General features: G+C 42.7%; 1 protein-coding gene across 1 annotated transcript in view; it reads left to right on the top strand.

The window, feature by feature from the left end:
* The window catches only part of CACUL1 (CDK2 associated cullin domain 1), a 378,635-nt gene that overhangs the window by 337,861 nt on the left and 19,232 nt on the right, over window positions 1-21,542 (top strand). Inside the window, exon 8 of the mRNA XM_069239246.1 lies at window positions 17,281-17,324. Coding sequence (XP_069095347.1) covers window positions 17,281-17,324 — 44 coding nt within the window. The remainder of the gene's footprint in view (window positions 1-17,280; window positions 17,325-21,542) is intronic.

Raw genomic sequence — 21,542 nt, forward strand, 5'->3', positions numbered from 1 at the left:
CATTTCTGACTACACTTGATGCAATTGTAGCGTCGGGATCGATTAAACGCCCTTCTCGGGCCAACTGCGTCACAGGCTCATGGATCGAACTCCATTTCGATTCTGCCCTCCATGCCACGCCAAGTTCCCCTGCACCGACCAGCACTCGGTGTGTAACCTCTGCCTCTCTTCGCACCACAGAGAAGAGACCTGCTAGGTGTGACGATCCTTCCGATCCAAGAAGACCTTACGGAATCAAAGAGCAAGACGGCTAGAGATGGCATCGAAGTCGACTGAACAAACGCCCAACATCTTCGTTGAGGAACAGGCACAACCTGCAGTCTCCATCCCAGACTGACTCTGACCGTGACTCAGATGGGGACAACCAAATTATTCCTGCAGCGCAGTGAGTGAGTACACCAGCCCCTTCCCATCAAAAACAGATTAAAAAGTCACAAAAGGCCTTAGGTACACCACTGCTTGCCGGCCATTGTCCGACCCGAAAACTACATATTGTCGACCGACCCTCAGGTTCGGCGCCTATACTGCCTAAACTTACTCCACCAAACAGACTACAACACCTGTTTCGCCATCAAGTCGAAAGATGGAGGCTTCCACTTCGGGACCGAAACATCCATGCCCCTTTTCGGAGCCAAAAGATCCAATCTAGCCAAAAAAAACATTCATCTTCTGCAGAAACCACATTTTTGGCCCACTTAGAGCATTCTGTCACCAAGCTTTTGGAGCATGCATCGGTGGGAAGTAAACACATTCCATCTCCAGATGACAAAGAGGAAACTAGCATTCCGACAGAGTTTGGAAACTGGCCCTTCACCAGCAAAGATATTTAAGCACAAGGAGAAGCCAAAGACAGTGCATCAACCATCTCCACCACATTTGTCTTTCCTTCCCTCTTCTCCACCACCTCACACTCCACCAACACCACCTTCACCCACACAGTTTTCCACACAATCTCCTGTCTCCTCACATGGGGATTATTTGGATGACAATACTTATAACATGGACCCATGAGATATGTAAGATTCTGACCCAATTCCATCTAACGACCCTGATCTGTATCCCACAAGGCAGACACCACGGCCTATAATCGGGTCATTTCCAGAGCAGCCACATATCGTAATGTACATATGCACTCTGAACCCATAGAGGAGGATTACTTATCCAACACTCCTTTGTCTACACATAAGCAATACCATTGTTACCAGGTATGTTAAAACATGCTGATGACATTTTTAAAGAGCCAGCAAAGGCTAGGGTATTAACACCTAGGGTGGATAAAAAATATAAAGCTGCACCATCCGATCCAGTTTTTATATCACAACAATTGCCACCTGATTCCATCCTGGTCAGTGCAGCTAGAAAAGGGCAAGCAGACAGTCCTCAGGGGATGCTCCCCCCCGATACAGAAAGCCGCAAATTTGATGCAGCATACAAGAGTGTCAACTCAAGCTGCAAATCAGTGGAGAATTGCCAACTCCCAAGCTCTTTTTGCCAGGTAAGATAGGGCACAATACAGCTAAGACCATGGGTGCCCTTTACACAAACACCTTTTCGGGGCACTTTTCGTAAACCTCAATTCAGAGGAGGTTTTAAACCCCAAACAGTGGTCAGGTCAAGTGCCAGAGAATGTGGGAACCTTTTTTGACTTTCTATAGAATTAACTTTTCCCGTTTGTAGGCCGGGAAGATATGTTTGAGACAATCTTTCTGCATTTGACTATGGTAAGAGTACAATGATTAATTATTTTAGATGCAGCAGAGAGGCGGAGGGGAGGTGGATCGGTTCCTACTTCCTCCCCCCGTATCTCCTCTCCTCATGTTGGTGAAGGCCGCGCCTCTGGTGTCCACTCCAGACACTGGTGTCAGGGACCTGACCAGAGTCGAAACACGGTATGGCTTCTCTTCTCCTGTCTTTTGTTATAAATTAGGACTTCAAAAAAAAAAAAAAGAATCCTCTACGTCCCAACAAAAACAGGGACAACAATATTATTCCAGGGGATCTTTTAGGGGCTCCTATAGAGGACACAATTTCAGAACTATGGGCAAATCCTCTGTCACAAGAGGTGTCTCCATCTCATCAAAGCAGTGACTTCCTCTGCATCCCCACACAGCACACATCTATTGTGGGAGGAAGACTGCAAAATTTCCACCATCATTGGCAAGAAATTACATCAGATCAATGGATACTGTTAATTATCCACAATGGTTATTGCCTAGAACTTATCTCCACTCCACCAAACATTTTCCCTAGTTCACACAGGCTTTCACCCGAACACATTGTTCAGTTAAAACAAGAGGTAGAATCTTTTCTACTCAAACGTGCAATAAAGGTAGTTCCCATCAATCAACAAGGGACAGGAGTATATTCTCTATACTTCATCATACCAAAAAAGGATGGCACTCTTAGACCAATCCTCGATCTCAGACCTCTCAATCAGTACGTTCTCTCAGAGCATTTCCACATGGTCGCTCTACAGGATGTCATTCCCTTGTTACAAAAACAAGAATACATGACAGCATTACATTTAACAGATGCTTACTTTCACATTCCTACCCATCAAGCACACCGCAAGTACTTAAGGTTTGTGATATCAGGCAAGCTCTATCAGTTCAAAGTACTATCCTTTGGAGTAACTACAGCCCCAAGGGTATTCACAGAATGCCTAGCAGTGGTTGCAGCCTACCTCAGAAAACAGTACATACATGTCTTTCTCTGTCTAAAGGACTGGTCCATAAAAGCCAGCACCATTCAAACCTGTCAACAACACACACACTACCTAATAGATACTCTACACAGTCTAGGGTTCACAATCAATTACCAGAAATCTCACCTTCAGCCAGCACAAATTCAACCATATCTAGGAGCAATTCTGAACACTTAGTCAGCATTAGCCTACCCGAATCCACAACAAATTCAAGCGTTCCACACTCCCATATCCCAATTACAATTCAATCAAACTTGAGACCTGTCCAACAGTGTCTCACAACAATGGTCTCAGGTGCATGGTCAACTTCATCATCTAGTGTTGTTTGACCTCCAGACTTACAACTCTCTGCAATGGTGGAATCACGCCAACTTATCAAAGGGGCGACCATTTCAGGACCCTGTGCCACATACCATAATCACCACAGATGCATCAATGACAGGTTGGGGAGCCCATCTCAACAATCTTACAATTCAGGGAGATGGGACTCAATCCAGAAAACTTACCACATAAATCACTTGGAATTGCTGACAGTGCCCTTAGCAATCAAAGAATTCCAACCACAAATCACATACAAAACAGTGTTAATAAGGACAGACAGCAATGCATTCTCTGCCGAAACAGGGGGGCACACATTCATCTCAATTATCCCTTTCAGCACAAACAATTTGCAAATGGGCGATTCACAATCACATTCAACTATTAGCAGAGTATATCCCAGGAATACCCAACCAACTAGCAGACCTCTTAAGCAGAACACAGCAACAAATACACAAATTGGAGATTCACCCACAAGTAATTCAACAGTACTTTCACATGTGGGGAACACCAAACACAGACTTCTTCACAACAAGCGAAAATGCCCAAACTTCGTGTCCAGGTATCCACACCCTCGATCCAAGGGCAATGCTCTATGGATCAATTGATCATAGATATTTGCTTATGTTTTTGCCCCTCTCCCACTAATTCCATTTCTGGTCAACAAAACCTGTCACACCGCCCTCACTGTGATACTCATAGCTCCTACGTGGGCATGTCAACACTGGTACACAACACTGTTGGATCTGGCTGTGGTACCACATCACAAGCTTCCAAACAGACCAGACCTATTGACTAAGAGCAAAGGTCAAATCAGGCATTCCAATCCCAGTGTGCTCAGCCTGGTGATATGTCTTCTGAGGTCATAGAATTTGGATATCTACAGTTTCCATCAGAATGTATGGACATTCTAAAAGAAGCACACAAGCCTACAACCAGACAGTGCTATGCAGCTAAATGGAAACATTTTGTACACTACTGTCAACCTAAAAACATTGATCCACGTAAAGCATCAGTACAGAATATTGTTTATTTGCTTCATTTACAAAAAGCATATCTAGCATATTCATCTATTAAAGTTCATTTAACAGCAATATCAACTTACCTCCAAAACAGACCGCATACTTCTCTGTTTAGAATACCAGTCATAAAAGCTTTTATGGAAGGCCTTAAAAGAGTTATTCCACCTAGAGGTCCACCAGCTCCTGCCTGGAATCTTAACATTGTGCTCACAAGGCTTATGGGTCCACCATTTGCTTTCCTGGTTGCAATTATTTCCTTAAGGAGAGTAAGTGAAAATTAAGCATTCGCTTTATAAGAACCTTTCTTCCAAATTCACAAACGCAGAATAGTACTTAGGACAAATCCAAAATTTCTACCAAAAGTGGTTTCACCATTTCACATCAGTTAGTCAGTGGAATTGCCAGCCTTCTTTCCACAGTCAAATTCAGTTGCTGAAAGAGCTCTCCACACTCTTGATTTTAAAAGAGCTCATGTATTATATAGACAGAACAAAAGATTTTAGAAAATCTAAACAACTTTTTGTAGCTTTTCAACAGCCTCATAAAAGGTAATCCTATTTCCAAACAAGGATTGGCCAAATGGATAGTAAAGTGCATTCTAACTTGCTATCTTAAAGCTAAAAGGCAACTGTTAGTAACTCCTAAAGCACATTCTACTAGAAAGAAAGAAGCTTCAATAGCATTCTTAGGAAATATACCAATGGCAGACATATGCAAAGCAGCCACATGGTCCACAGCACAAAAGTTTACCAAACACTGCTGTGTGGCTGTGTTATCTTTCTAGAAAGCAAATGTTGGTCAAGCAGTGCTTAAAACACTATTTCAAACTACACCAACTCCTACAGGCTTGCTACTGCTTATTTTAGGAGGGGACTGCTTTTCAGTCTATGCAAACCATGTGTATCTGCAGCTGCACGTGCCATTGAATGGAAAATGTCACTTGCCACAAGCAAATGTACACTTGGTATGTAGTGCTGCAGATTCACATGCGCCCTCCCTCCTCCCCGGAAGCCTGTAGCTGTTGTGGTACTGTGTTATGTAAATATGTATATACATCGCATGGACATCTTCTTTACATACTATATATATATATATATATATATATATATATATATATATATATATATATATATATATGTGTGTACATATACAACTCTTCACTCCTTACTTCACCATCCTGCAGGAAAACAATCTAACAAAGGACTCAATGTCTATGCGCACTATGACTGAGAGCAGTCGTCATTCGATCTTGTGACTCGAAAAAGCTTCTTAGAAGAAAAACAACTTGTAACACTTTGAGCCCAACACTAGATAACGGACTATACAAAGCATGTGAGCACTACATGCCACGAACAGATGTACACTAGGTATATGACATTTTACACACACACACATCTATATATATGTATGTGTGTGTGTGTGTGTATATATATATATATATATATATATATATATATATATATATATACACACATCCAAAAAAGAAGTGACTCAAACAGATGATCTCACCAAAGAACAAAAATATATTTCTACTACAACGTTTCAGCTTCCGCCTTCCTCAGGTAGTATAAGATGGTTTGCTCAGTGGCTGCACAGCGGACACTGCTGGATTTTCAAAGAAGATTTTCCCTGTGGAACATGTTCTAAAGGAAGAACTACTAAACATCAGAGAAAACTTCTGGATGTACCATTTAAAATCACTGCATCCAGATGGACTGAACATCACTGACAATACCACTTGATTTCTGCATATCTGAAGAGTTCTCAGGACTGCATTGATTCCACATTCCAATTGGAATCTTCACTCATGATGCTTTTTGAAAATCCAGCAGTGTCAGCTGTGCAGCCACTGAGCAAACCATCTTGTACTACCTGAGGAAGGCGGAAGCTGAAACGTTGTAGTAGAAATATATTTTTGTTCTTTGGTGAGATCATCTGTTTGAGTCACTTCTTTCTTGGATGTTACAGGGACATTATTATAGATAGATTTGGAATTTACTCGCATAAAACCATAAAAATTCAGCAAGTAACTCAAGTAACTATAACTCGTGACCTAAGGTAACTATAACTCGCACCCCTGCCATACACAGTTTTCTCGTCAATAATTTTATTACAAATGTTGGAGTGATTTTATCAATGAGGCTTTAGAAGACATAATCAGTATCGTAATATTTGGGGTAATTAGTGGTGCAGGGTGAGTGCGAGACCTGTGGTGATAGTTGGCTGCAGGGCCTGGCCTCCGACCATGCCCTGCAGCCAACCCCCCTATAACCACCCAACCATGCACGGTGTGCGGTGAAGTGTCCACAGGGCCTCCTGACTTGTGGCTAGGCCCTGCCACATACCCTTTATAACCACCCGACCCCACACCACACACTGCTTTTGATTCTGCGCATCCAGGATTGTCTGCAGGACCTGGCCTGTGGCCAGGCCTTGCGGCCCACCCCCTATAACCACCAAACCCAGCGCCATGCACAACCTTTGGCGGTGCATGGGTGGAGGTTGGCCGCAGGGCCTGCCCTGCAGCCTCCCCCCATAATCACCCAACCCTATGCCACTCATTTAGTGCTTCTATGTTTGGTGGAGATATGATCATATTCCTGTGCATCAAGAGTGTCTCCCCAAAATTGGTGGGAAACACGCTCCGGGGTCCTTTTACCAGGCTATCCAACGTCCTGGGAAAATGGTGTGAAGATTTTGCATACCACTATCGTATATTGGATGGGGCCAAAAGGGCAGGGCTTTTAGTCCATTTTTCATACTTCTATTTTTTTAAATGGAGAACCCAATCTATGGTCTCCGTAACGGATGAGAAGAAAGAACCCACACAGTCGCTACATGAGATTTTGTGTTTGAAAAAAGAAAGGATACAAACACCGCCATCAAGATTTACAGATACATTTTCAAGGTGGAAATGCAGATAAAAAAACTCTTGGTTTCCCTTGACCATGCGCAAGAAGTTAGGATAATTAGTACTTGACATAATTTGAACTTCAACTTGGGCACCTGCTTTGTTTGTATCTGTACGTGCTTCCTTTTGAGGTTTAATTTTTGTGAAATGAGCATTGTGCCAGAATTAATTCTGCCCTTTACATTCATCTAAGAGGGCACCGTTTTGTGCCAAATGTTTACCCAACTGTAGTACTTTCTACTGATTAATTAGTAACAGATGCGTAAAGGACACCACGGTAACGTCTCCAGTGACCTTGTGTGTCTGTAACTTTGTCAATGTGATTTTTCCTCGAGCGTCTTCATCAGAAAAGTTTTCAAGGTGAAACTGCAGAGAAAACACACTTGGATGGTTTGTACTATACAGAAGTGTTCCTCTGCAAGGGCAGAAAGACGTTTCATACGACTAATGTATATGAAGGTGTTCCAAACAGGCAGGGGTTCTAGGCCTTTTTACATACTTCTAGTTTTTCAAAGGGAGAACACGATCTCAGCAGCGGATGAGAAGAAAGAACCTACTCATCAGTCACTACATGAGATATTGTGCTTGAAAAAAGCAAGGATGCTAACACCTCCTTAAAGAATTACAGATAACTTTTCATGGTGCAAAGGCAGAAAAAATATACTTGCTTTGCCTCACCCATGCTTAGGGGCCACAACAGGAGACTCAAGGCCTCCCATGGTTCCAGCCAGCTCCCTGGCCCTGTGGGAGCCAGTTTTGCTCCTGCACAAAAGAAGCTGCTAGAAAGGCAGCTCCCTGCATGAAGTAGCATCACTTTCATCTCTTTCCCTGCCCTCATGACTGCTTTTTGACAGCTCCCGCTTGTTGGAAGAGGAGTGTTCGCTTTTGCTTGGCTGAAACTCTCACAGCTACCTCCAAGCAAAAGCAAATGACTATCTCATGAGAGTGAGCACCTTGGGAGATAGCAGGAGCTGGCCAAGTAAGGGGTGGCGGTCCTCAGGGCCATACATGGCTCTAGGAGGTGGACCACGTGGCCCCCTGCCTTTGTTTTGTACCGGCTGGCCCCGGGGAGGTGATTGTCCCCGGGCAATATATGGTCGGAGAGTGGGGCTGCGCGGGCCTCTTCAGGTTTTCAAATTTGGGTCTGGCCCTGGGGCAGTGTTGGTGCTCCGGGCCGTAGGTTCTTGTGGACCCCCTCCTTATTGCTCCATTTCACCCAGGGAAGGTCATTGCTCTAGGCATTTGAAAGCCCTGAGAGTGGGGGGAGATGTCTGTGCGCCCCCCTCCTTTTTCACAAAAAGCCCTGGGATGTAGTGGTCCCCGGGACGTTGGAGAAGTTTGGGTCCGCGCACCCTCCCACACACCCCGTATAATTTAATATGTAGCCCCAGGCAGGTGATGGTCCCTGGAGCTTAAGAAAGCTCTTGGATGGGGGGGCGCCATAACCCCCTACCCCCCTTTCATTTTTTTTAAATTACATATCTATGCCCCGGGTCCTGACCCACCCAGGGGCTTCATTAAAATCTTGTGCTGGAGACCATGCTTTTTAAAAAAATATATATATCCACGGCAAAATTCACAAATCTTCACGAATTTTGCAGAGAACTTAAAAAAAACACATTTCTTTTTTTGCCCTGGTGGGGTATTCGGATCCTGCCACCTACTACCCCTCTTCCACCCCCCCCCTCCCCCCCACTCTGTTTATCTAAGGGGGAAAGAGACTCGCCTAAATCAGAGTCCAAAAATGGTTGTGACCCTAAATATACAAATTAGCATTTTGTTTAATTTCTCAAACTACTGAACGGATTTTCACCAAATAATAAAAAATGTGCTTTCTGGACATAAAATCTACCTTTCTTTCAAATTTGCTTTAATTACGCCCTAGGGTTCGCGCTGTGGTCGTGTTAAAGTTTCCTATGGGAAATAACATAGGAAACACTCTTTTTGCCTCACCCTACACCTCTTCCCCTTTTCTCAGGCCCCGCTTTGCGGATCACCCCGAAACGTTCCATGCCCAATGAGACCCTAGAGGGCATTGTTTTGGGAAAATTTCATGAAGATTTGTCAAATGGCGCTAAAGATATAGCCAAACCAAAAAACGCTTTTTCTGTGAAAACTGGCCCTAACTATAAATACCTACTGGTGACTGCCAGTAAGTTTTATATGTATATAACAGCGAAAGTACCCGCCTCTGTGTGTATTGGCTGTGGGAACGATCTCTTTGAGATCGAAACGCTTCGCCATTTAATTATTCTTTGCATATAACAAGCCTTACAGTGCGAGTTTTTAAGTACCTGCGACAGTGGTACTTTCGCTGTGATTGTCGAGGCGGCAGCCAGCTTCCGCACCTCTCATCGACCCCCCCCCCCCCGGACTCCTTCCTCATGGACGTTTGACAGGCACCATCAGAGTTTAACATGGCTACTTCGGTTGGGAACCTAAAGCCTTTCTTTTTTTAGATTGTTTTTATCGGTTGATGAATACATGCACACAGACTAACCCTCTTTCCTCCTCCCTTCACCACCACTTTGTCGACGACTCTTGTTGAGTTGCACTGCTGACACTCTAATGCCTGGTGATTTTCTGACAAGTTACAGAATATGTCTTCTACTTTTTGTGAAAGCTATCTAATGGATGTGGTTAGAAGAAATCATAGTTATTGCAGATGCTGCGTAGGCGTTTCCACTCTAGAGCACCTGAACTGCATCTCTCCTTACGCATCCCAGCCAGCCTAACACAATCATCCCCTGCTGTGTGTTTGCAGCTCTGGCTTTTAACTTCAGTCAGACCTAAGCAATCTACCTGTGACGATTTAAAGCTAGCTGCCAACCTACCCTGCTCTCCTTTACAATGTCCCAACTGTGAGAAGAGCTCCACCAATCTTCAGCTGTGGTCATCGTTCGTCCAGTCCTCCTCAATTTCACCTTGCTGTTCTTGCCGTTTACTTTCATCATCGTCCCTCAATGTACTATGGGATTGCAAAGCCTCACACAGCTGGGAAAATATAATGCAAACACGTTCGACTTGGTTTATGGTGACACTCAGAGTTAGTTTACCTCTCCGTGAGACTTCATGCGGTGCAGAGCCAAGTCATTGGAAGAAATGCTGAAATGCTGTGCAGAATGGGGAGGTAGTTACAGAAATGCTAATATGTCGAACCCAAACGTGTGGAGTGTAGCAGAATGAAAAATACAATTGGAGCATGGCCATATTGGTAGTCTTGGCCTGAAAGCCAAAACTTCTCGCGTGCCAAGGAGAATTGTGTCGTCCTACCCATGTTTATTTTTTCTGGCCTGTCTTTTTTTCCAGCAGTAGATTCTTGAGTCCGCTGGCAGGCCGCAATGTGTTCCCAGCAGAACAGTAGGCTGTGCTGTTACAGGATGCACCCAGAATGTTCTGCTAGCCCTAGTCCACAGTCACTACTGACCCTGGATACCAGGCTCTGGGATGAGTAATGGTAGACCTCAGCTGAATCCTAGGTCAGGTGCGAATGCCTTTTTACTTGTTCCCCTTCTGTGGATGAAGCTCTCACCTTATTTCTCTTTAAAACTTGAGACATCCACCTCGACTGGAATTCTTGCTTTATCTCATTTTTGTGTGGGTGTGTTGCAACTTATGTACGGTATATTAGGCATACGTTCTGTGACTGAGAGCATGTTCAGGACGACGGGTGCCTTGGATGGACATTGTGAAGGAGCTTGAACCCTTGTGAGCCATTGCCCACCCTCACACTCAACAATAGTAATAATATATTGCACTCTATATAGCTTCTCCATACATATATTTAAGCAAGAACAGCAATGCATGCAAATTCAGTCTCTTATTACTACAGTGTGCAGACTTCAAATCCCATGTTTTTACCTTAGTAAATAGATTTGTGTGGGCCTTCTAGCCCATTGTTTCGTTTAAAAAAATTATTTTCCATGACAACACAAAGCATTTAACAGTACGGTCGTTTGGAACAGATCACAATATATCATCCGTTGTGGGATGCAATAGTCTGCAGTTGCATGCTAGTTGTCATTTTATTAATCTCTGCTCACACTATGGGTATGTGCTCTAGTGTTGATTTAATTTCTGTGTTTACAACTAATTGTAATTGCATTTATATAGCACTTACTACCCCTGATGAGGCGTTGAAGCACTTTACGCTGGGCAGCACGCTGCTCCCGAACCCAAGGTTAGTGATTAATTTAGTCTCATTGGTTATTGTTATTTTTTGGGATTAGCAGTGTGTGCTCAGCAAACCATTCCATGCATTTATTTCAGTTTCTTGGTGATAGATTACATTAATAGTATATAGGTGTGATCATTAGTGAGATGGCAGTGTGTGACTTCACACAGATGGTCGGTGAGGTTAGTAGATGAGCTTGAAGATTTAAGGTTTTGTTAGGTTGCATGAGGTACGACTTTGGAAGAAGGCTCGGTTGTGATCTTTGACATGAGTTGCAGGCAGTTTTCACAGATCTAATCGTGGAGAATAAGACAAACATGCATGTGACTAAGAACAGGTTCTGCTTAGAGAGGGTAACCATGCAGATGATGGAACATAAGGAGAAGGGTCATTTGGAGACAAAAAAAAGGAAGTAACAATCAGAAGCTAGGTCAAGTGTCATTGCGGATTTACAAATAGACACAGCTTTTTCAAATGCAGTGCAATTTTAGGATGCAAAGCTGCAGAAATGTAGGATTATGTTCTTTTAGCAGGCACTAGAGTCAGAAGAACAGCTTGTCCAGTGCTAGGCTATTACTAGACCACTGCTCCAGTTAGGCTAGGAAAGCATAAAGTAATGATTGTTGGCATATACTGGGAAGCGTCAAGTGCTTTAGGCTGTGCTTGAAGAGGGCAGCTAACTTATGAACATCGCAGTGTGAGAATATGTATGTTGTAAATAGTGCTAACATTGTGATTCTGCTGGAGTGAATGTCTGGTGATGTTTATCCTCAAGTGTGGCTTATGACATTAATTATAAGAAGCAAAGCAGGATCCCTTAGGATGCCATTGGTTGTAGCATGGATAATTTCTACAGTCAGGAGAAGTGTATTGCCTTCATTGAGAACCTAGGTGAGATGATATTGACTGGACTCCCTCTAGAAATTAAATGAAGTTTTTGATAGTAAGGTGCTGTTGATTAAACTGCCTGAAGCACTGCCCTTTAGTAAATGGTAGAGGGCAGGTTAGACTGCAGACTGCTGTACAAGTTGAAAGGTGTATTTTTAGCTGGGGCCCCAGCCTTTTATCTTTCTTGATCACAGGCAAATGCTGAGACTTCATGTCTTTTTATGTCTGTTGTATGTAGGTTTCTACCATGTTGTGAGGGGCATCACTACACAAAGGCTGTGTCTGATGAACAGCCCAAGGAGGAAATTTACCATCTCATACTAACAACTACAATGTTTTGAGAGGCATTCAGTCCCTTCAAAGTCTCACTATGCCTTTCTCTGACAATACTTGAAATTACAAATTACTCCCTTGCATGAGTCCTAGGCAGGTTTTAGAAGTTAATTCACTGCTATCCCCTCGAAGTTTGTACCGATCTTTACATTATAGGTTTCCATACCGCGCTTGCTGCCAATTCATTAATATTATAGATTTTTTTTTAAATAACTTTTAATAAACTGGTTGAAAAAAAACAAAATTTTCACTACAGACTTGTGTGTGCCAACAGGTCCACAAGGAATCTATATTCTCTATTTATTCTTATAATAAACTGTCTTCAGATCAGATATTTCGGGAGCAGTGCAAGGGGGCCTTTTTGGTTTTACTGCCGAAAAATCTACCCTGGGGGATTAATCACCATAGTAAGATTTAAATGCTTGTTCGTACAATAGGAGACGTGTGCAGGTGGCACTGTGTGAAGTGACTAACGATTAATTGGGAAAAAACACTCGTGCATCAGCAGCACAAGGTGCCTTGAGCTCCCACAATCCCAATCACTAACTTAGCAAATAGGCAATTACTCAGGAAGTAAAATTGGACCCCAACTTTTTTCTATGCAGCCTTGTACACCTTGTTAGCGCGTCTGACCTTTAAACAGTAAATTTAAAAGGGGACGCGAATAGTTCGATGAACCTTTTGACTCGCAATTAAGATGTTCTTACCATAGCTCCAATACATGCAGATCAATAACCAATAATAAGTACACCACATCAATAATCAATGATAATTAATCATCAATAGAGTCAGTAATTGTCACGCACCATGACCTTTCATACCCACATAATCCCAAAATCAAATGAAACGCATACAAAAACAATACTGGCTGTTCAAAGCGGCAGAAGAAACGTAATCTAATCAAAGCTTGAACTACAACACATTCAAAGGTTATGGTGCAAATTAATAATAAAGTCAACTTGGTCAGAGTGATTACATACATAGAGTTCAGCAAAGAAGATCATCAAGTGTTATTCCCTATTTAGCAGAATTTCATTAGAGAGGATCCTTAACTAACTTCAGATTAGCATCAGCATGTTGGGCTTCATGCAAAACATTTTAGTAACACAAATTTGGAAAAACATCTAACTATGGCTCCATCAAAACAGTGCAGTTGGTGCCTAGAAAAAAAAGCGAATGTGCATAATAATCAACAGTCTAATTCATAATACCTATCCTCAATATGGATCAGCAAGCAAAGTCAGGACATAAGTCGATCAGCAAGGCATCAAGATTCAGCAACAAAGTTCAGAAAACGCAAAGTCTTTACGCATTAAAGATAAGCACGTCTCTTGTCAAGACGCAAACTGGGCAAGAATGAGCTCTCCCCTCCCGGTGCAGTTCTGTTAAATTAAAACTACTAAAACTACTTCCCAAATCCCTATTGGTCAATTAATTGCATGTTCACACCTTGTCCAATAAAACTAAAACTCCAGATCTATGAATTCTACTATTACTCTGTTCACATGTTGTTGATTGATTGTCCTGCAATGTCCTCATCATTCGGCTTGTCAGGTAACAATGTTGTTGCAGCTTTGACTCCAGTCAGTGTCTTCTTTGTTCTCCTGAGAAAGTCTATCTCACACACATTACACACAAAATGTTACATTAGCAAGAACAGCATCTTCTGTCAATCGGTTCATGAGAAACATGCAGTTATGAGCACATTTAAACATTGCAAAATTGAAAATCTCAGTTTAACTCTCTAGGACAGCCATTTATTAAACATTGAGAAATACAACTTTTGACATGAGGCCTAGGAAGTAGGCCAAGACTTACGCTAAGTTAAGGCCTACAATTAATAAAGCTAGAACATAACATATAACCTTTAATACAACATATTACTACTTTAGTCAAACATATATTCAACATTTCACATTAATATTTATTAGAAAATACACTTTGTGATTCTTGGCGGCCACTCATCGTAATCACATTTTTAAATGCGTATATTATTTTTCTATGTTATTATATTTTCTGTGCCAATCAGTTATTCAGAATACATGAACTCATTCATAATTTTTATTAAAACACCTGCGCTAACACTCAGTTAATTCTTAATTAAGGGTCTTCATGCTCTGCACCCATGTCGGAGGGAGGGATTGGAAACTGCACTAAGGTTAACCCTTACTGGGCTGAGTGTCACGTCGATTGCTGCTTACGTCCACTAGCACCGATTTGGGCATACTTATGGCAAACAGTTTATTTTCATCTTTAACCGGGGGCATTTTCCAGTACCTTCTGAGTGAATGTCCTTAGATTCCAATGTCTTCCTTCTTTCCACAGTACACGTGCAAGGCTGTGCACATGATCTCCGATATTTTAATTGACACTGCTGTTTAGGCAAGTTGGGAAGGTTGTTTGCTCACATTACTGATTAATGGCATCGGAGACTTAGGGACTCCGTAGAGGTGGGCAGATGATTCGGTGTACCAAGTATGCCTGTTTAGTTACATGCTCAGTCATGGACATCAATTCACCAAAATGCCAGGGGTAGCGGAAAGTGAAGTCACACGCCCTTTGACCTTCCCTTTCACTCACACATGCTTACACATACACTCAATGTCTCACATAAACACACACTCACCGGCAAGCACGCACACAACATACATATAAAATCAATTTTTATTTACTTCGGCTACTAGCAAACGCCATATTCCAGCACTAATAGTGAATTAAGTAATATTATTCATTATTAGTGCAATAAAATACATTGGCGGAAAAGAAGGTGAGTGGAGCACCGGCTGAGCTGCTCCTGTGTTCCTGGCACTGATTTTGACACCTCTGAGGTCAGGGGGTCACAAAGGCAGTGCCAGGGTTCGCTGCTACAACCCCTGTTATCGACCCCTAAATGACGTGAAATGTGCTCATATCGGCCCAGGTCTGGAGTCATCAGGAAAAACAAGCGCATGTTTCCCATCTGCCCTTTACTCCCGTGGGAGAGGTCTGGACTTCTATGGTTTTAAAGGATTTCTCCAGAACAGAATAAATTACTTTTCACTTGGATCTTGAGGAGATGAAATGCGATGTGGTTTAAGGTCTTACATACCCATTACCCTTCCGTGCTAAGCTTACTGTGCTCTCTGATAAAATGCTGGCCACTTAGGTCCTAATTTAGAACTCAGCAGAAGGGTTACTCAGTCACAACCAGTGCTTAATTTGTACTTGTTGTTTCCGGTGCTGAGCACCGGCACTTATTTGTGAGGTCCGGGGCTTATTCTTAAGCCTCACGCATTTGCTGCGAGCAAAAGACACATATGGGAAAGACGGAAGAAGGAAAAACTAAAAAGCGTTATAAAGGGAGAAAGTAGAAAGTTGCAGGATGAGCTGAAGGGGCAGGGGTGGTCGTAAATGGATTGAAGAGGCCTGAGATGGCTTTAGGATTACGCTGCCTCAATATTCAGTGCTGGCAGATTTAATTACAGCAGCCTCGTGTTTAAGAGAAGGGCTTTGAGCACCAGCACCTCTTTATTTACAAATTAAGCACTGGTCACAACGGTGACGGATATCCACTCTGCCGAAATCTTATTCCCATTATATTCAGTGGGATGTAGATTTTGGCGGCAAGATGTCCGTCACCGTTGTGAGGAGTAACCCGTCCGCTGAGTTCCAAATCAGGCCCCCTAGCCCTCTTTCACCACACGTAAGGTGCTTAATTCATGTCTGCACTGCCCTTCTACCAGACTGGTCTGCACCAAAAAGATACTGCCAACACCAGCCAGTATGACCGCGGTCTGCAACTAATATGCTGCTCGTCGTGTTTACCCTGCTCGCTGACTACCTTCACTGCACGTGCACTGTTTGCTAAGAGCTCCTGTTTTTGTACATACCGTGGCCTAACCCACCTTAACTGTAATCACCTAGATTTTTTGTGACTAACATGTAATTCTTGGCGAACGACTTCATTTTTCTAAATTATGCTGAATCTTCCGCTGCCAGTTACTAGCGCTTAGAGAAAACTGACCCCCAAAGCGTTATGTGAAAAAAACTGCCTATTGGAATAATAAGTGTGCATCTAACAGAGTAAAGTACCAAGGACGATAGCTTTCGCCTTCTGGCAGTCTGGGAGTCTCTGCAGTTCTGACCCTGCCCAGAGTCATGCACAAATCCCGTGGTGGCCATACACTCCGCTCACACACCTATGCGGTCATTATTGGGGCAGTTTACTGCTGCTCAATTCAATGCACTAAGCACACAGTTTGGAACAGTAACACATCACATACATGTATGAGATGGCATGTGTATAGCACTCTTCTAGCACCAGTAGTGGGTTAACATTATTCTAATTGCTATTTGTTGTGATGTGTCTTTAACTGTGATGTACCTAATGGATTCTTGGGTACATCACAGTGAACGACCGCAACTAGGCAACAAGGGGATTTGGGAACAGAATGCGGGGAGAATGACAGGAGAAGCAACCTCCATTGTGGTGACTGTATTATTATGCTTAAAACTACAAAAAAGTTTGTGAAACTATATCTGCGTTGAACTGGAACTTAACACTATTCATCATCATTGCTGTGCGAGAAGGGGCTGTGACTCGCGAGAGGCGAAGTTCAGAGTGGGTCATGCTACCTCTTCCCCTCCTCTGCAATACAATTATAAATAAAATGTGTAAGTAAGTATGTATGTTTAAACATTTTTGTATTGGGGTTGAAAATAGGCCCAGTAACACGCTATTTATTTAAAAAACACATGAAAATGACATGTATAAACCATATACCTAGATGTACAGATGATGTTAGAAATTGCACTAATTAACACACATTTACACATTTATTACTACTGCACAGTCACACACTAGTACTGTAGAGCACCAAGCCTTGATAAACGAAGTAAGCCTATTATCTTGGTGTCAGGCTTCTGAATAATCCTTATCTTTATTTTCCAGAGGCGACCAGTCCCGGAAGAGAGCTGGAGAGGAGCTGGCTTATAGTAAGTTTTATGGCTGCTTTGAGATTGCATGGATGAAAGCCACAATTCTGAGACGCCTTCCTTCCACAACCTAACTGTACATTCTCCAAGTGCCGGTCTAATGTATCATGTAATGAGCAGTGTCGCTATGAGGTGTAAATAAGTGCCCTACAAAGTGAAACTTGAATTGCATGAAAACCAGCAGTTGACTATAACTCAGTACTTCTATGTCGTGTTTACCTCTGCTGATTCCACATCTGGACTTAGTGTAGTACCGTGCTTTTCATAGAGTTTTTCTTCGTGCTTTCACACTTTATCCTTTGATTTTGTTTCTATGTACATTAAATGTAGCATATGTATAGTCATTAAGGTACATTCAAGGGGAGTGGGATCAAGAGGTACAGGGTGAAGAGGCTACCCTCCATGCATAGTGTTAGAAACGGGGTCTCTGGTTGGCAGTCATTTTGCGCTCTGGCCAAGCAGCGACCCTCACTCTAGTTAGGGTAATGGAGATACAGACTTAGGATAACCCCTCCTCGCCCCATTAGTAGCTTCGCACAAGCAGTCATGCTTATCTGAAAGGTAATGTGTAAAGTATTTGTACCAAAACTCACAGTAAACAGTGGAAACACTACAAAAGAGTCACCACTCCTGTTTGGAAAAATATCCAATAATTATCTAAATCAAACAAGATAAAAACAACAAAAAAACAACATACACAAGTATATTTTTAAGTTTAAATTAAAGAGTCTAACTTCATAGAAAACAATGGATGTGTTGATGTTACACAAAGTACCTGGCTTGTGTCAAAAATAAAGCCGCACAGGCAAGCATGTGTCAGAAAAGTCTGCGATGTGTCATTTCCTTACTCGCAAGTGAGGCCGCCCGTCGTTTCTTCTCTGGTCAGTTAGGCGATAAGTCGTTTTTCTCTCCTGCAAGAGAGCTGTGTTGATTTCCGAACGGGCACCTCGGGTCCAGGCAGGTTCACGTCGATTTTGACACCCAGCGACGATGTGTGCAAAATCCGGCCACATGGTGATGAGGAACTGCGCTGCATGGGGCTTGCGTCGATTTCAGCAGCCGCAACCGGTTGTTGCGTCATTTTCCCAGCCGCGATGCAGGTGGTTCATCGTTTTTACTGCTGCGTTGCAGGTGGTGTGGTTAATTTTTCCCCACATGGCTCCTGTGCATGGGTTTCTGCCTTGGTTCCACCAGCTTTACCTTTCAATGGCCCAGGGATTGGAGTGGGCACCACTTGGCAGGGTAGGAGTCTCAGCAGAAAGTCCAGGCGCTGGCAGAGGAAGTCTTTAATAGCCCTGAGACTTCAAAACAGGAGGCAAGCTCAGTTCAAGCCCTTGGAGACACTTCACAAGCTGGACTATACCACAAAGTCCAGTTTTTGGCCTCTTTCAGGCAGAAGCATCAACTGCAGGCCAACCCAGCAAAGCACAGTCACAGGAAAAGGGGCAGTACTCCTCCAGCTCTATAGCTCTTCTCCTTGGAAGAGGTTCCTCTTGAGTCCAGAAGTAATCTACCACTACTTACACCTCTTTCTGCCTTTGAAGTTGGGAAACTTCAAAGGAACGTCTCTGTTGTTCACATGATCCTACCTTGCCCAGGCCTGGCTCCAGACACACACCAGGGGAATGGAGACTGCATTGTGTGAGGGCAGGTACAGCCCACTCAGGTGTAGTTGTCCGCTCCTCCCTCCACTATAGACCAAATGACCCATCAGGATATGCATGCTACTCCCCAGCTCCCTTTGTGTCACTGTCTACTGGAGATTCACAAACAGCAAAACTGTCAGTCTGTCCCAGACAAGGGAATGCACACGCAGGCAGTCACAGAATGGTCTAATCAAGAAAATGTCCACTTTCTATAAGTGCCATTTTCAAACTGACAATCTAAAAAACAACTTTACCAGAGGTTATATTTTTTAATTGTGAGTTCAGAGACCCCAAACTCCCTTCTCGATCTGCTCCCAAAGGGAAACTGCACTTAAGTTATTTAAAAGCAGCCTCCATGTTAACCTATGAGAGAGATGGTCCTTGCAACAGTGAAAAACGAATTTGGGAGTATTTCACTGTTACGACATGTAAAAACACACCGGCCCATGTCCTACCTCTGACATACACTACACCCTGCCCTGGGGCTACCTAGGGCCTACCAAAGGGGTTCCTTACATGTATAAAAAGGGAAGGTTTGGTCCTGGCAAGTGGGTACACTTGCCAAGTCGAATTGACAGTTAAAATCTGCACACACACAGACACTGCACTGGCAGGTCTGAGCCATGTTTATAGGGTTACTCATGTGGGTAGCACAACCAGTGCTGCAGGCCCACTAGTAGCATTTGATTTACAGGCCCTGGGCATCTCTAGTGCACTGTACTAGGGACTTACTAGTAAATCAAATATGCCAATCATGGAAAGCCAATATACATACATTTCACATAGGAGCACTTGCACTTTAGCACAGGATAGCAGTGGGAAAGTGCCCGGAGTATCAAAAACAGCAAAAACAGACTCCGGCACACATCAACAACCTGGGAAACAAAGGCAAAAAGGTAGGGGAGACCACACCAAGGATGCCAAGTCCAACAGTTACTTATTGTCGAAATAAACAAATTGATCCGTTTAATGTAACTATTCAAGATATTGTTTGCTATTTGCTCTACTTGCAATCTTGTGGCCTAGCATATACATAAATACAACTGCATGTGTCAGCATTAGCACCTTATCTACAAAATAGGCAACATTTAACATTATTCAAAATCCCAGTTATTAAAGCATTTATGGAAGGTCTTAAAAGAGTGATTCTACCCACGGTGCCTCTGGCACCAACATGGAATCTTAATTTTGTGCTTACCAGACTTATGGGATCTCCATTTGAATCTTTACATTAATGTCCAATCCAGTTTCTTTCCTGGAAAGTAGCTTTTTTGGTAGCAATCACTTAACCACAACGTCTGAATGAACTTCAGGCATTAACCTTAGAAGAACCTTTTTTCCAGGTACATAAGGATAGGGTAGTACTTCGTAGAAACCCAAAGTTTCTTCAAAAAGTGGTTTCCACTTTTCACCTGAACCAATCGGTTGAGCTTTGAGCTTTCTTTCAGTTGCTGAAAGAGCTCTACATACCTTAGATAGTAAGAAAGCATTAATGTACTACTTTGATAGAACTAAAGACTTTTGTGACACTAAACAACTTTTTGTGACTTTTTCACCTCCACATATAGAAAACGCTACATATCTAAAGCAGGTCTCTCAAGATGGATTATTAAATGTTTCCAAACATACTATACTAAAGCTAAAAGATCTCTGCCCATACCTCCTAGAGCACACTGAACACGTATAATAGGTACATCAATGGCTTTGTGTGGGAAACGTACCAATTATTGATATATGCAAAGCAGCCCACATGGTCAAATCCACACATATTTACCAAACATTACTGTGTGGATGTCTTTGCACGGCAACAGGTAAATGTTGGACAAGCTGTGCTTCGTACTCTTTTCCAGTCAACTGCAACACCCACAAGTTAGCCACCACCTTTGGGACGGCACTGCTCTACAGTCAGTGTAGAGCATGTGTATCTACAGCTACACATGCTATCAAACAGATTGTTACTTACCCTGTAAGCATCTGTTTGTGGAATGTAGTGCTGTAGATTCACATGCGCTTGCCCATCTCCGTGGACACCTGTGGCTATCTCATCCGACTGCGGGAAACAATCTAACAACGGAGTCAAAGCCCATGCGCTGTACCACCGAAAGGAGGTGTCACTTTACCTTATGACTGACGAATTCGAAGAAAAACAACTTCTACACATCCGGACCTAACACTAGATGGCAGAAGTATGCAGAGCATGTGATCCTACACCGCTACATGCCATGAACAGATTCTTACAGGATAAGTAATATAATCCATATATGTAAATGAAACCTAGTATATTATTGAAGGGAAGTATAGTTTTAAATATATTTATTTATTTACTTTACATACTGGCAGTCTCCACTAGGCAGCTATAGTTAGGTCTGCTTTTCCAATGACAATTTTTGTTGTTGTTTTTTTTAATAACTTTGGCCTCGTTAGATGAATCCTCACAAAACTCTTGAATGCAGACATTTATAACATGTTCAACACCTCTATACAGCTATTGTGCATTAGGAACACATGCGTTTTGTATACAGTTACACCCATTACCTTGACCCAGGCTTAACCAAATTAGGTAGAAATGTAT

This window comes from Pleurodeles waltl, chromosome 6 (assembly GCF_031143425.1).
Source record: "Pleurodeles waltl isolate 20211129_DDA chromosome 6, aPleWal1.hap1.20221129, whole genome shotgun sequence".
NCBI lineage: Eukaryota > Metazoa > Chordata > Amphibia > Caudata > Salamandridae > Pleurodeles > Pleurodeles waltl.